Source organism: Peromyscus californicus, unplaced genomic scaffold (genome assembly GCF_007827085.1).
Source record: "Peromyscus californicus insignis strain IS unplaced genomic scaffold, ASM782708v3 Scaffold_10__1_contigs__length_136768540, whole genome shotgun sequence".
Lineage (NCBI taxonomy): Eukaryota > Metazoa > Chordata > Mammalia > Rodentia > Cricetidae > Peromyscus > Peromyscus californicus.
Window position 1 is genome coordinate 101,735,619 of NW_026294391.1, and position 13,482 is coordinate 101,749,100.

At 44.0% G+C, this 13,482-nt stretch overlaps 1 protein-coding gene across 1 annotated transcript; it reads left to right on the forward strand.

Annotated features, from left to right (window-relative positions):
* Nucleotides 1–3,874: 3,874 nt before the first annotated feature.
* On the forward strand, nt 3,875–12,887 carry LOC128115798 (rhox homeobox family member 1-like). Its single transcript, XM_052746873.1, has 3 exons — nt 3,875–4,272; nt 4,829–4,874; nt 12,792–12,887. The coding sequence occupies exons 1-3, from the start codon at nt 3,875–3,877 to the stop codon at nt 12,885–12,887; spliced, it is 540 nt and encodes a 179-aa protein (XP_052602833.1).
* The last annotated feature ends 595 nt before the right edge of the window (nt 12,888–13,482 follow it).

Here is a 13,482-nt window from a genome sequence, read left to right on the forward strand (position 1 = left end):
CTCTGTTGCATGTCCTCTCCACAAGCTTGAGTGTTCTGTGGCCTGGGATCCTGCTGTGTACCTGGCTGGGTGTACCCCCACTCCTGTATCATTCTTCTGCCCCTCAATAGTCAGTCTTGTTTTGTAAATATAAACTGATCTGTTGCCCAGGAATAACAACAAGCTGTGTTATATCCAAATGTGTCAGAAACATGTATTTTTAACGAAGATGATAGGGTTTCTTTTGTGGCCTACTATACTATATTAGTAGGTAGCTGAAAGTTATGATGCCATATTAATTTCCAAGTATTATGTGCCTTCTCTGGGAGGGTATAACAGGGAGCATGACAGGCTCAAGTGTACATTTTTATCATTGATTCTTTTTACAGCTGTTGTATAGCAGTTTCCTCCTGGATTGAAACATTCAATTCCACAGAAAAGCTCCTTAAGAAGGAGTAAAAAAACAGGGATTGCGGATTTAACTCAGTGGTAGAGTGCTTGCCTAGCAAGCACAAGGCCCTGGGTTCGGTCCTCAGGTCCAGGCAGTGGGGGGAAAGGAGTAAACAACTGAAATACCTTCAGGAAATTTCTGAACCTGACTTCATTCAGTGGGCCCCGCCCTCCTCAAGAGTATATAAATAGTTAAGAGTGCTGAGAGTCTTTCTCAGACCAGTGGAGCAGCTGGGAAGAGACCAGCAGACCTGCTCAGAAGGAGCAAAGACCAGTTGAGCTGCCTGGGAGAGACTCAGACTAACAGCCACCTGGAAAGACTGTGACCTGTTTTTCTGCCTGCAGGCTATATAGAGTGCTTCGGGTTTCCAGATTTGGAGAGCCATCACTCGAGCTGAGGTAGGATTTGGTGACAAAGGTGACTTTGAGTCATTTCTGCTCCTGTAAGCAACCCCTCGCCCGTATTCCTGTAACTCTGGTAAAATCCATTGGTTCACTTAGTTGGACACTGGTACAATCGTTACTTCTGTCTGTGGGGGGATCCCTTTCTGTAGTGAGTAAACGTGTGTTGTTTCCCTAGAAAAAATGTGTTTCACAACAGCAGCTGAGTGTAAAATGTTCCCAGGAGGCAAAAGGAATAGGTGAAGCAGCAATACAGGAGGCTAACATAACTGAGAATTAGACACAGTCATCGAGGATCCTAAGACACAAAGCTCAGGATTTGGACCTGGGCACCCATGTGCCCCCTTACACTACTGATCATCACCTTGCTTCACAGCAGCATACCTTTTCCATTCCTTTTCTGCTCATTCTTACTTTTTTTCCTCCTCTCTTCCTCCTCGAGGGTTAGAATCAAAGGACTTCCTAGCAGTGAGTGGAAAGGGAAGGTGACTGTGTCCTGTCCTGCTGATGCTCACATGATGGAAATATCAGGGTTTTTTTATGTTCAGCATCACCATGAAGACCTCAGCTTCTAGCATTAGCAGGTTGCAGTCTCAGAGGCTCTGCTTCTTATTCTATACTACCCAAACCTGCTAACAACCAAAGAACTAATCTTTATAAAATCACACAATCCATTGAAAGGGGTCTAATACAGCTTCAGAAAAGATAGTATTCTCTTCAGAAGGGATATTCTACTCTTCCTCCTGATAGGATGCTTAGGAGGAATTTGACGGGATTTACTTGGGTCAGGAGTTCTGGGGGGAATACTGTTAGGATTTATGAGACCCTGTAGTCTATGTAGGACTCAAAGTCCAGTAAGCTGAATATCCAAAGGCATTCTAAATGTTGTTTCATAATTTTGAGCAGGCATACTTTTACAGGACTTTGCCTGGACCATACCCCTGTACACAAAAATGAATCTTTGTGTGGGACATGAGGACTTCTGTGATGTTTCAGTGGGTAAAGGTGTTTGCTGACAAGCCTGATTACCTGAGCCTGATCCCTGGGATGCACATGTAGAAAGAGAGAATTGATTCTCCCAAGTTGTCTTCTCACATCCAACGTGTGCTGTGGCCTGCACTCCATGGTACTGGTCCATACACACATAACAAATAAATTCAACAATTAAAAGAATTCCTAATCTACTCAGCTCCCAACTCTATGGGTATTTGACAAGGCTTTTGTATTTAAGGACATTGATTTTCACATTTGCAAGTCAAATTATTTGCACTACAACTTTCTTAGGCATCTTACTTGCTGCCCTAATATCACAAAACTCTAGGAATCTACAACTGAAAGGAAGAAAGAAAAAGTTTGCATTTGTGTGAGGGGACTGGAAGATGGCTAAATGGTTAAGAACTTTTGTTGTTCTTTCAGAGGACCAGAGTCCAGTTCCCAGCATGACCTCAGGTCCTCACAACCACCTATCTATAAGTTGAGCTTTAGGGCCTCCAGTGCTCCCTGTAGGCACCCAGAAGCATGTGCACACAAACAAATAATCATCTTTTTAAAAAGGAATTATGTTTTTAGGTTTCTTAATCTGTAACTTTAGTAAATTCAGTATTAATTTTTAAAAGCAATATTGAACTCTAGTTTTTCTTTTTTATTAATATATTAATTATTTTCCCAGCCCAATCACATTTCCCCTCCCTCCTTCCTCTCCTTCCAGACCTTCCCACTAACCTTCTCTCTTCCCCCATTCACTCCTCCTCTTTTCTCTTCAGAAAAGGACAGGCCTCCCTTATGTATCCACCAGCCATAGTTTATCAAGTTGCAGTGAGACTAGGCACCTACTCTCCTGTTAAGGCTAGACAAGGCAATCTAGTAGGAGGAAAGGGTCCCAAAAGCAGGTCACAGAGTCAGAGACAGCCCCTGCTTCCACCGTTAGAAGCCCCACAAAAGATCAAACTATACATCTGTAAAATATGTGCAGAGGGCCTAGTTCAGACCCATGTAAGCTCTCTTGCTGTCTATTCAGTCTCTGTGAGCACCTATGAGCCCAGATTAGTTGATTCTGTGGGTTTTCTTGTGGTTTCCTTGGCCCCTCTGGCTCCCATAATCCTTCCTCTACCTCTTCCACAGGATTCCCTGAGGTCCACTTAATGTTTGGCTGTGGGTCACTGCATCTGTTTCTATCAGTGGCTGGGTGAAGGATTACATTTTCTTAATGAGATCCTCTTGATATTTTCCAACATCTCAGTACACTGAAAACACTTCTTTGAGACTATTAACTCCTTGAAAGGAACTGGGCCTGACATTCTTTCCTTTTCATTTTCTTAATGCATATATGGTGTTTAATCAACCCAGGTACTGTTCCAATGCACGCTCAACCTTAAGTGGTTTATTGACACTACAAAAGGGCACTTAACCATGCAGTGTCAGCATTTGCAGACACAAGAAGCACTGGGCAGGACACTATACTACTCTGATGGAGATTTTTTTACAACAATCTGGAGTATGTGAATTTTTTTTCACTGATGACATCAATTTTTTTTTTGCAGTGTCTTGTCCACCAGAATGCTGCACATACCTGGCTCCACAAACATGCCACTGCTGCTGATGGAGGACAGTGATTGGCTGTGTTTTCAGTGTCCTTACAGAAATTTGGAACAAACACAAACTGAGATAACCATGAGCACTTAGTTCCTAGTTCCTGCAATGTGCACCCAGTGAGATATAGAGGCTAGAAGTTCTCCAGAGGTTCACTCAGGGGCCATGTGCTCAGTGTAAATTCTTGTCCTCGTCCTTGCTTGTGTACTTGCAACAGCTTGCTTGCTCCTGAAGTCCCTTCTTCTCGAGGTTTTGATGGGCTTGGTTGGATTCCAAGTTGGGTACATTCTGTACATGCTACCTAGAGCCACTTCCATTGACCACATATCTCCTATAGGGATCATGGGATGAAAAAGACAGATGTGAAACTTGCAAAAACTCCAGGCACTGCAATACCATTCAATCCACAGAACATTTGTAGAGGTGACGCTACTTATTCTCTTTTAGGTCCACCATGGCTCTTCAATTCCAACATGTAGACCCCGATTTCTACAAGCAGGAGGAAAATGAGATCGAGGTGAGCCTTGAGGATGAACAAGAGACCACTGTAGCAGCAGAAAATGGCAACTTTGAAGGTTCTCCAAATGGTCCAGACAAACTAAAGAACCAGGGCATCCCAGACCAGAAGGATGATGTGATCCACTACATTGGTGATGACATCAAAGATGAGAGCCATGGGAGCCACCAAGGGTCTGGACACCCACAGTTGGAGAAGCAGGAGAACTTGGCTGCTGCCAGAGTTCCACAGTTCCGGCGCACAAGGCCACGGATCCAGTTGGGTCTCACACCCAGGCAGCTGAGTGAACTGGAAGAAGTTTTTGAACAAACTAAGTACCCTGATGAGGCCACAAGGTATGTGGCTTGTTTCAGTAGCCAATCCCACCTCCCATCTTTCAGCTTCTCATTTGGAGGTGTGTTCTCCACACTGTGGCCCCTATCTGCTTTGAGCCCCAAGGCATGGAGGTCTTTACCTGTTTCATTGATGGGAAGGGATTTGTCATGTCAGAGTCAATATTTCCATGTAATATTGATATAGATTGATTCTAAAAACTGGTTGGTGCCTCTCAATTCCTTCATTCAGTTTTCTTTTTGTTTATGTTTGTTTTCTTCCTCCTCTTCTTCTTCATGCTTCCTTTCCCCCTTTTGTAATGGGAATTGTACTCAAGACCTTGGGGTTTCTAGGCAATCCCACTACTACTATAACATATCCCCCATGTGTTAATTAATTAATGCGTTTATTTATTGTAGTAAAGTAGAGATAAATGAAAAGCCACTTTTATACTTTAGAGAGCACCACCTTTACATATTTTTGTGTTGGTATGTGACCCATCTCCAGAAGTCTCTTCATCTTGCCAAGCTGAAATCTGTATTCCTCTAACAGCTCCACTTTTCCATCTTCTTTCCACAGGAGGGACCTTGCAAAGCGCTTGTTCCTGGGAGAATCCAGAGTGCGGGTCAGTAAATCTAAAAAGGCTTTGGGTAGGACACTCTGCTTCAGGCTGTGGTTGATTTTCTTGTAGCCATTATGAAAAGTGATCATGGGTGGGAGGTGCTGTTGTCTGTTTTATAATGGCAACCAAGCATTGAGTCTTGCAGTTTTCCAGAGGTAAAAATGGAATGAACACCCAGCAGCTTATGGTCCTTTCCCATTACTGGAGGCAGCATGATCTCTTAATTGGAAAAAAAACCTGAAAAGGCAGACTACTTATAATCAGTGTGTGGATATCAGATGTATAGACAGCATTGAATATTATAATGCCATGCATATAGGAAGACATAAATGTTTACTGGAATGTCTGCAGTGATTAATAGTGAAGTCCAGACACTCAGGTCATTTCAGGGCACTTACATCTAGGATCATAGTAGGGCTCTAAATGACCTTGGGGACCTCTAATTGATGTAGCAAGCAGCAGGGATAAAAAGGGGTTCAGTTGCAACAAATATACATTTACTTAAAAGCATGAGTTAATTGAGACAAGGGAGAAATGCTTCCAAGAAACACACTTTTTCAAAAACTCACCTGTGTTTAGTTTTGCAAAGAGTCATGTGGGAAGACACTTTAAAAGTCCACGTGGTTGGCCCTCCACCTTTGTAAGTTTGTGGAAAGGTGATGTAGACAACAGCAAGGCCGAATTTTCATGTTCTCCCATGCTGTGTTTAGGTTATCTAAAACATTGCCAAAATAGTCTCATTAGTGTTTGGAGAGGTCTAGGGATGACAGCTTTGGAAGTTTGTGCTAAAATTAAACACAAACGAAAGCCGGGAGGTGGTGGCACATGTCTTTAATCGCAGCACTTGGGAGACAGAGCCAGGCAGATCTCTGTGAGTTCAAGGCCAGCCTGGTCTACAGAGCGAGATCCAGGACTGGCACCAAAACTACACAGAGAAACCCTGTCTCGAAAAAACAAACAAACAAACAAACTAAACAAAAAAGAGTCAGACTGAATTAATTTCAGTTAATCTTATAAGGAGGACGTGATCAGGGGAAAATAGCAAAGTCAAAATGCAGGTTGGGGCTGAGGAAAGAGCTCAGTGGATAAAGTACTTCCCACATGAGTTGGATCCTCAGCACCCACATAAAAGCTTAGTAGGTATGTTAGCTCACATGCATCATAAGCTCAGGTTCAGGAGGCACAGACCATGGGTCCTGAGGGTGATTGAGACTAGCTTAGTTGCTGAGCTTAGGTTCAGGGACAGAACCTGCCTCCATAAATCATGTGGGGAACAAGCTAGGAAGATGCTTGACTCTGATCTCAGTCCTTTGCAATCAGGAGTGTGCATGTGCACATGGACACACATGCACATCATACACCATCCACATAAAAAGTAAAGGTTGCCAAACCACAGACAAGTAAGTCTTCTGTTGAATAACTTGAAAACAGAAAAGGTACCTTTTCCTTTAAAGGAGACTGTGTTGAAGATACAGGTTTTTTGAAAATTTGGAAAGGCTAGAGCTCACTTGAAGGTAGGGTTGTAGCTATCTTATTTTCAAACGAATTTCTTTCCTTCAGACAGTAAAGACTAATGTTTAGCTCATGAGATAAAAAGCTGAGGCCATGAGCCCAAAGAAACTGAATACTCCATGCCAAATCAGAAAGGACAAAGGCAGCGCAGAGTGCTGTTAATGCTAACTTCAGCATGCATCAGGGCAGTCATGACGTAAGCATGCTGCCCTACCTGCAGTAGGTTGTCCAGAACAGAAGTCCCAAATAGCAGGCCCCTGAGTGCATGCATCCTAACAACACAAGCTATAAGCTACAGTAGGACCAGGCTCAGGTGGGAGAAGTTGGAAGAAAGAAGAGTGGTTTTCCCCAAGATGGAGAGGAGGAGTGAGAGGAAAAGAAAAGCTGAAGGTGTGAGGGATTTTTCCCCTCTCGGAGCTGACAGGCCACTGCACTACAGCTCTAGGTATAAATGCACTGCAGCTCTAGAGAGCTGATGCACTGCAGCTCTAGAGAGACTGATGCACTGCAGCTCTAGAGAGGATGATACACTGCAGCTCTAGAGAGGATGATGCACTGCAGCTCTAGAGAGGATGATACACTGCAGCTCTAGAGACTGGTGCACTACAACTCTAGAGTTGATGATGCACTGCATCTCTAGAGAGACTGACACACTGCAGCTCTAGAGACTGGTGCACTGCAGCTCTAGAGAGGATGATACACTACAGCTCTAGAGACTGGTGCACTGCAGCTCTAGAGAGGATGAGAGAGGATGATGCACTGCAGCTCTAGAGAGGATGATACACTACAGCTCTAGAGAGGATGATGCACTGCAGCTCTAGAGAGGATGATGCACTGCAGCTCTAGAGACTGGTGCACTGCAGCTACTGAGAGAAGGTGGACACAAGACACAAGAGAAAACACCCATGGTCTCCTGTTTGCTCACTCTTGATTGTGACTTTCCAAAAGCCTCACTTCTAAATTTCCCCTTTCCTCTTACAGACGTAATAGATAGGCTTTAGGAATCTAACGGGGAACTCTGACTTAATTTGAGCCCACATGAGTCAGCCACTGGGGCTTTATTTAAATTCATGGAGGCATCATGATGGAAGTAGGGCTTCCTTTGGTTGGTAATCTTTAGAATATACATCCACATAATAGGCAGGGAGAGAAAGTACATGGAGTCACGAATGTGCAGTTTGAGAACTTCCCAATAAAATGGACCCTCATTCACTAGGAGCCTGAGAGGATGGTGACATCTGACAGGTAACTGTGACTCTATTTCCATAGCTAGACAATGTATTGAGGAGGAGGCAGTTCTGTTAAATGTTCTCCACTCTGGCAGATCACCTTCCTGAGTGGAGGTTCAACCTTAAGTCTTTGAATGTCCTGGTAAAATAACAGGGTCCAGGATGCCCTTCATGTCGTGCAGGAAGTAGGGCATCAATATCCTCATGCTGCAATTCTCATTGAGAAGATTGCCTTTGTCCTAAGCCCAGAAAACATAAGAGGGCAAGAAGTCCATAGGTGACAGCAACCTCCCCCATCACCTAAACTCCATGGAAGCAGGGGAGTGCCAAGATACCGAAATGATTTGTCTGAATTGGTCTTGTTTCTCTAACCCTATAAATGACAATATCCCAGCTCTGTGCAGGCCTACCTTGGAGTAGTGTTACCTGTTCCAAGGCAATTTGAGAGGTATTTTTTTTTTTGAGCTGGGGATAGGATGTGGTTCTGCACACTCTTTGGGCAAGTGTGGTTCCTTGTAATCACCCCACCTCCTTAAAGTGCTAGAGCAATAAGAAGTCATCAATCCATGAATGGTGAGCTGAAAGCATGGGGGTTAAAATGTTACTAGGGAAGAATTGTGTGATAAACATATATGCCAAAGGAGATCCAGAAACACAGAAGGCTGCTTGTGAGAGACCAGGATAGAAGGAGAAGAAGCTGGGGGGAGAAAGAGGAGAGGAGGAAGAGGAAGAGGAGGAGGAGGAGAAGGAGGAGATTGGGAATGAAAGAGATTGTTTTCTGAACGTTTAGGGAAAGTAGGAAGTGGATATCCCACTATCATAAGTGATAAATCTCACAGTATCCTTTATCCTTTCTTAGCTTGGCCACTTGTGAGGAGGCACCATAGGGAGTTAGGATTTAACTGTTTGTGTAAGACACCACAAGTCTTGAAGTCAGGCTGCAAACAGAGTGTGAATGATGAAGTGTGTTGATTTCAGTTTTATTTTTGACCTTTTGTCCAGAAAATAGATTTTTGTTTCCTTAGAGTCATCCACCACCTCTGGATCTTCCAATCTTTCTGCTTCGACTTGGGTATAGATCCCTGAGCCTTGAGGGGAGGAGTTTGATGAAGACCTCTCATTTAGAATTGACTTTGGTAACAGCTTTGGATCAGTCTTTATTCCAGCTGGTTAGGACCACACTCAGGTATCTGGCACCTGGATGTGGCCCCAAGTGCCCAGAACACACGGATTTTAAGGTCAGAAACCATGTCCTAGAATCTCACTCAGCAGCTGCAGAGGGCCTTTGTAGAAGTAAGCACTTTGAAGCAAGCTGTTTAACGAAAGCTAAAATAACCAGTTAGCTGTGGTGGGGTTTTTGTACAAACAGGCAGTTTAACCGAAACTAAGTTAGCTAGAACATTCTTGATCTTTGGTCCCGAGAATAGATTTGAGTAATTTTCCATGGGATTCTTCATCATAGAAATCAAATTCTATTTATACCTGAAATGGCCTCAACAATAATACAAGATGGAGGAACCACTGCACTGTCTTGCCCTGTCACATTCCCCACTGGATCAAAGGCATGAGTCAAATCATTGACTCATCCTGTTCTAGGAGGGCATAGTTGGTTCTAGGGACCAGTAGCTTAAATGAGTTTATTCTCTGTTTGACACAGTTGGCCATGCAGCTGAGCATGCAGGGTTCCACCATTAGCCCAATAAAGACAAGAATCGATGGTTCAGCTAATGCTGACAGTAAGGTGGTCAGCCATAGGGACCAGGTCATCAGAGAGCGATACCAATTTCCTGATCTATGTCTTCTTTCCATTCATTGAGCTTTTCTCTCTCCCCTCTCTCTTCTCTATTGCGATTGGCTCAATTTTTCACCAGTTTTTCAGGACCTATTTGGTCAAAAGTCTCCTTTAGAGTTCTAGTCATTATTTTTACTAACCTGAACTCTGTGGTATATATGCACAATGTAACTTCCAATTAATAGTTAATACCTTTCTCAGATTTTGAGACATTTTGGCTGTGAAGGCCGGGTCATCGCTAGACCCCAAAGCTAGGCGCAGTCCAAACCTGGGAATTAGTTCCTGAAGAAGTTTCCTAGTAATTACTGGAGCAGAATCTGTTTGGGTGTGGTATGCCTCCATGCATCCTTGGAAGGTGTCTACAAACACCAGCAAATATTTATAGCCAAAAATAGTAGGCTAAATTTTAGTAACATCCAACCCCCAATGTTCTCCAGGCCCACTTCCTCAAGCCCAGATCCCTTTGGAGTTTACCTGAGCACAGGTGGCACATCTAAACATGGTGTTTGAGCCTTCTTGGCTTAGACTCTGTACCTCTGGGCTTGAAGGACCTCGAAAATGGCCTTCTGTTAGCTGTCCACATTCCTCATCAGTGGACAGAGCTATGAGGAGGCCATCTACCCACTGGAGCAGGGGGATTTATGGATATTTTTCCCTTTAAACTCCAATGGATCTGCACTCAGGGCCCCATCAAATGATGCTGGTGAAATACTGAACCCCTTCTCCTGGTCTATTTCTCCCATTTTTCTCTCTTGTCTGTTTCCCCAAGGGCAGTGATCACCTCATGGGAAAGTTTTTTTCCCTCTTTGTCTTTGGCTTCAATGTCAGCTACTGTAAACTTTCTGAGCGATTTCCATAAGTTGAAACCTATTAACCTTGTGCCACCACTCCCCACACATGGGTCTGCAAAATTACTTCTGAAGGGGCCAATATTGGCTCAAGACCCCCAAGACCAACTTCTCAGCACAAAGGAGATTTATTTGCCCCAGAGAGACAAAGGGCAGGGAATAAGAGACAAAGACAGGAGAGAGAGGATGAGAGAGAAGGGGAAGGAAACAAGGGAGAGGGGCAAAGGGTACTTGTGGGGGGGGAGACGACAAAAGATTATCTCTGGATAGAGAGGAGGCAGACATGGGCCATAGGAAAATGGCAGTTTATAAAGGTAAAAGGGGAAACTTCACGTTAAGATAAGGTGTTTAATGTTGATTAGACATGTTAATTAGGGAAGCTCAAGGGGATTTTGATTGCTGGACTTCAATACTTTGATACAGAACTTGGTAGTGAGTGTCAGGAGAAGGAAGTTGCCAAATAAGGGAATAGACCTTGGTGGCTAGCTTTAGGAATGTAAGCTAACAGTTTTTAGCAAGGCAGAGGGAATGGGGAGATGGACAAGGCCTGCCAGAGCCATGTTTGCCATGCTCAAGCTGGCTAGAGTCCCTTCAACTTTCTCCTTCCTCTGAGCAACCAGCACCTGGCTCTGGGAATTATTCCTGTCTCCCAGCTGAGGGAACAGGCAGAAGTTTGGGGTTTCTCCGAGTTACTTGGTTAGGACCAAAGGATTCTGGTTTCCAAGGAGGAGACACAGGTCTTAAGCCAAGGTGAGGGGTCTTGCACCAGAGGAAGCCATTGGTTATTACATGGGAGCTGGTGATTACAGATGAGGCTTGGAAGCACCCAGATAGTCACAGCAGTAGTGGAGCCAGCTGCCACGAGGCACAGTCACAGCTGCTGCCAGAAACAGGGGCACCACAGTGCTGCCTGGCATTGCCCATGAGCTTGCAGGAAATTGTGCACTGCCTAGGGGCAGCTCTAGCTGTGGTCTTGGGATGACTTACTCTCCCTTTCATTTTCAATCTGTTTCTTCAGCCAACAGAACTGACAGAAACACACAGGGAGACACAGTCATGCTGAGAGACACATAGAAAAGACAAATGACAAATAGGGGTGGCCACCACACATTCATACACCTGCAGATCAACAATCCAGTGATATTGCACAGATCCCAGACACAGGATCTATGGTCGAGCCTGACCTCTCCTCTTGTGTCCTAACCAGATGGCACCCCTTACAGACCAAACTTACCTCTGGAGGTGTTAAGACCAGATGACTTCTGTTTTACCTTTTTTGTTTGTTTCTCTTTGGGTGGTGACCAATACTGGGTGCCTCCAGAGTGCTCAGCAGCAATGGCTCAGAGATGATTTTCTTGGGATCCTGGACCGTCTCAGGCCGAGTACATCCCCTAAGAGTCCTCTCCAGCTGGTGCATTCTTCACTGTTCCTGGGGGTCCCAAAGACCTAAGTGTCTGTGTCCAGTCTCTGGGATCTCAGAGGGACCTCCAAAATTTTACCCGTAGCCCACCAGAGATGGCCACTCAAACAATTTATAGCCAATTGAAAGTATTTATTCCAGCTGTCTGGGATTACATCCGAGCTATTTGTGGATCTAGGTGTAGCTCCGAGGGTACAGAGCATGGGATTTTTAGGCAGAAAATACCCTGGCATCACACTCGGCAGCTACAGGGGGGCTTTGCAGAGTAAGTACTTTGAAACAAGCAGTTTTAATAGAAGACAAATTAAGTGGTTAGCTGGACAGAGTGTTCTGCACAAGCAGGTAGTTTAACAGAAGCTAAGATTAGGTAGCTAGGACATCTTGACCTCTGGTACCCAGAATAATAGATTTGGATAATTTTGCCTCAGTTTTCCAACAAGGAGATCAAATTCCAGTTAAATCTGAAATGGCCTCAGCAAGAATACAAAATGGAGGAACCTTTTTGTTGTCTTGCCCTGGGACAAAGTCTCTCACTTTCAGGCGCAAGACCTGCAAGGGTTTAAACCAGACAAAATTCCAGCACTGAGAAGGGGAAGTGGACACAAAGTTGCACCCCTAACCAAGAAGCTCTTTGCAATTGATACCTGATAGTAAAGGGAACATGAATTTTCTGCATGGAGTGTCACTGGGTACAGCAACCATACTCTGGGGCAGGCCCCATACCCAGGAATAGTTCTGGTTGACTCCATGTTTTCTGCAGAATTTTTGTCTCTTTTGTTTTGTTTTGTTGTCGTCTTTTAGTTTGTTTTGTTTTTTGTTTTTTTGTCATTATCTTATTTTTGAGAGAGAGAGAGAGAGAGAGAGAGAGAGAGAGAGAGAGAGAGAGAGAGAGAACGAGAAATGAAGTTGGGTGGGTTAGGAGGTATGGAGAATATGAGAAGTGTTCAGGAGGGTAAATGATCAACTATATTCCATAAAATAATTTTAAAGTAAAAACCCATATGTATGAGATTGTTCTATTTAGTCTAAAGCCTCACTGGCATACAGAGATTTTTTTTTCCAGTTGTGATATGGACTGTTGAATATACTAAAGTCATCTCCTTCACCATGTTATTGCAGAGTTGGTTTAAGAGAAGAAGAGCCAAGTACAGGAAAACTCAGCAGTCTCAAATGCTCAAGTGTGAGTCTGCTGACAGGCAGAACACCTTGCAGTAAAGCTTTTGGAGGAGTCCTGAAGCATCATTTTGTCTCGGCACTGGATGAAGACAGGATATTCTGGTGTCACTGACGAGTGCTCCCAATGCCTATGAAACCTTATTCTTTCATCAACAAAGAGATGTGTATTCAATATATGTCATGTCTTTTTTTGGGTAGCAGTAAGTTGTGGGTGTCAATTATTGAGAAAATATCATGTTTGAAGGACAAAGAGAGGTGACAAATCCTGAGTCATCTTTATTACTCCACAAATCACAAAGTTTCTCAGGAGCCACAGAGACCCTCACTCAGACACATAGTCTTCTCTATTGTCACATTGTGCTATCCTCACCTTAATCGTTGACCCTGTATATATGAGCAAATACATGAAAACAAGGACAGAGAAAGTCCCCAGTGAGAAGACTGTTCACAAAGACAGCTGAGTTCCACCAGTATTTAGGAGTTCACTCTTATCTGCACCAAATATACAAAGAGGAGATTCTGAGCATTCATGGGAGGAGGAGTGTGAACAATCACCCAGGCTGCCCCCAGGTCTCTTCACTATCCTTCCTTTCAATGGCTCAGTCATGGTACTAGGAGTCATTCTGCCTCAGGT

What these genes read in the sequence shown, in the direction of transcription:
- LOC128115798 (XM_052746873.1), top strand. Translation starts at nt 3,875, where the DNA reads ATGGCTCTTCAATTCCAACATGTAGACCCCGATTTCTACAAGCAGGAG. An exon ending in TACCCTGATGAGGCCACAAG is followed by an intron (nt 4,273 to 4,828) that starts GTATGTGGCTTG and finishes TTCTTTCCACAG; the next exon opens with GAGGGACCTTGCAAAGCGCT. An exon ending in TGGGAGAATCCAGAGTGCGG is followed by an intron (nt 4,875 to 12,791) that starts GTCAGTAAATCT and finishes ATGTTATTGCAG; the next exon opens with AGTTGGTTTAAGAGAAGAAG.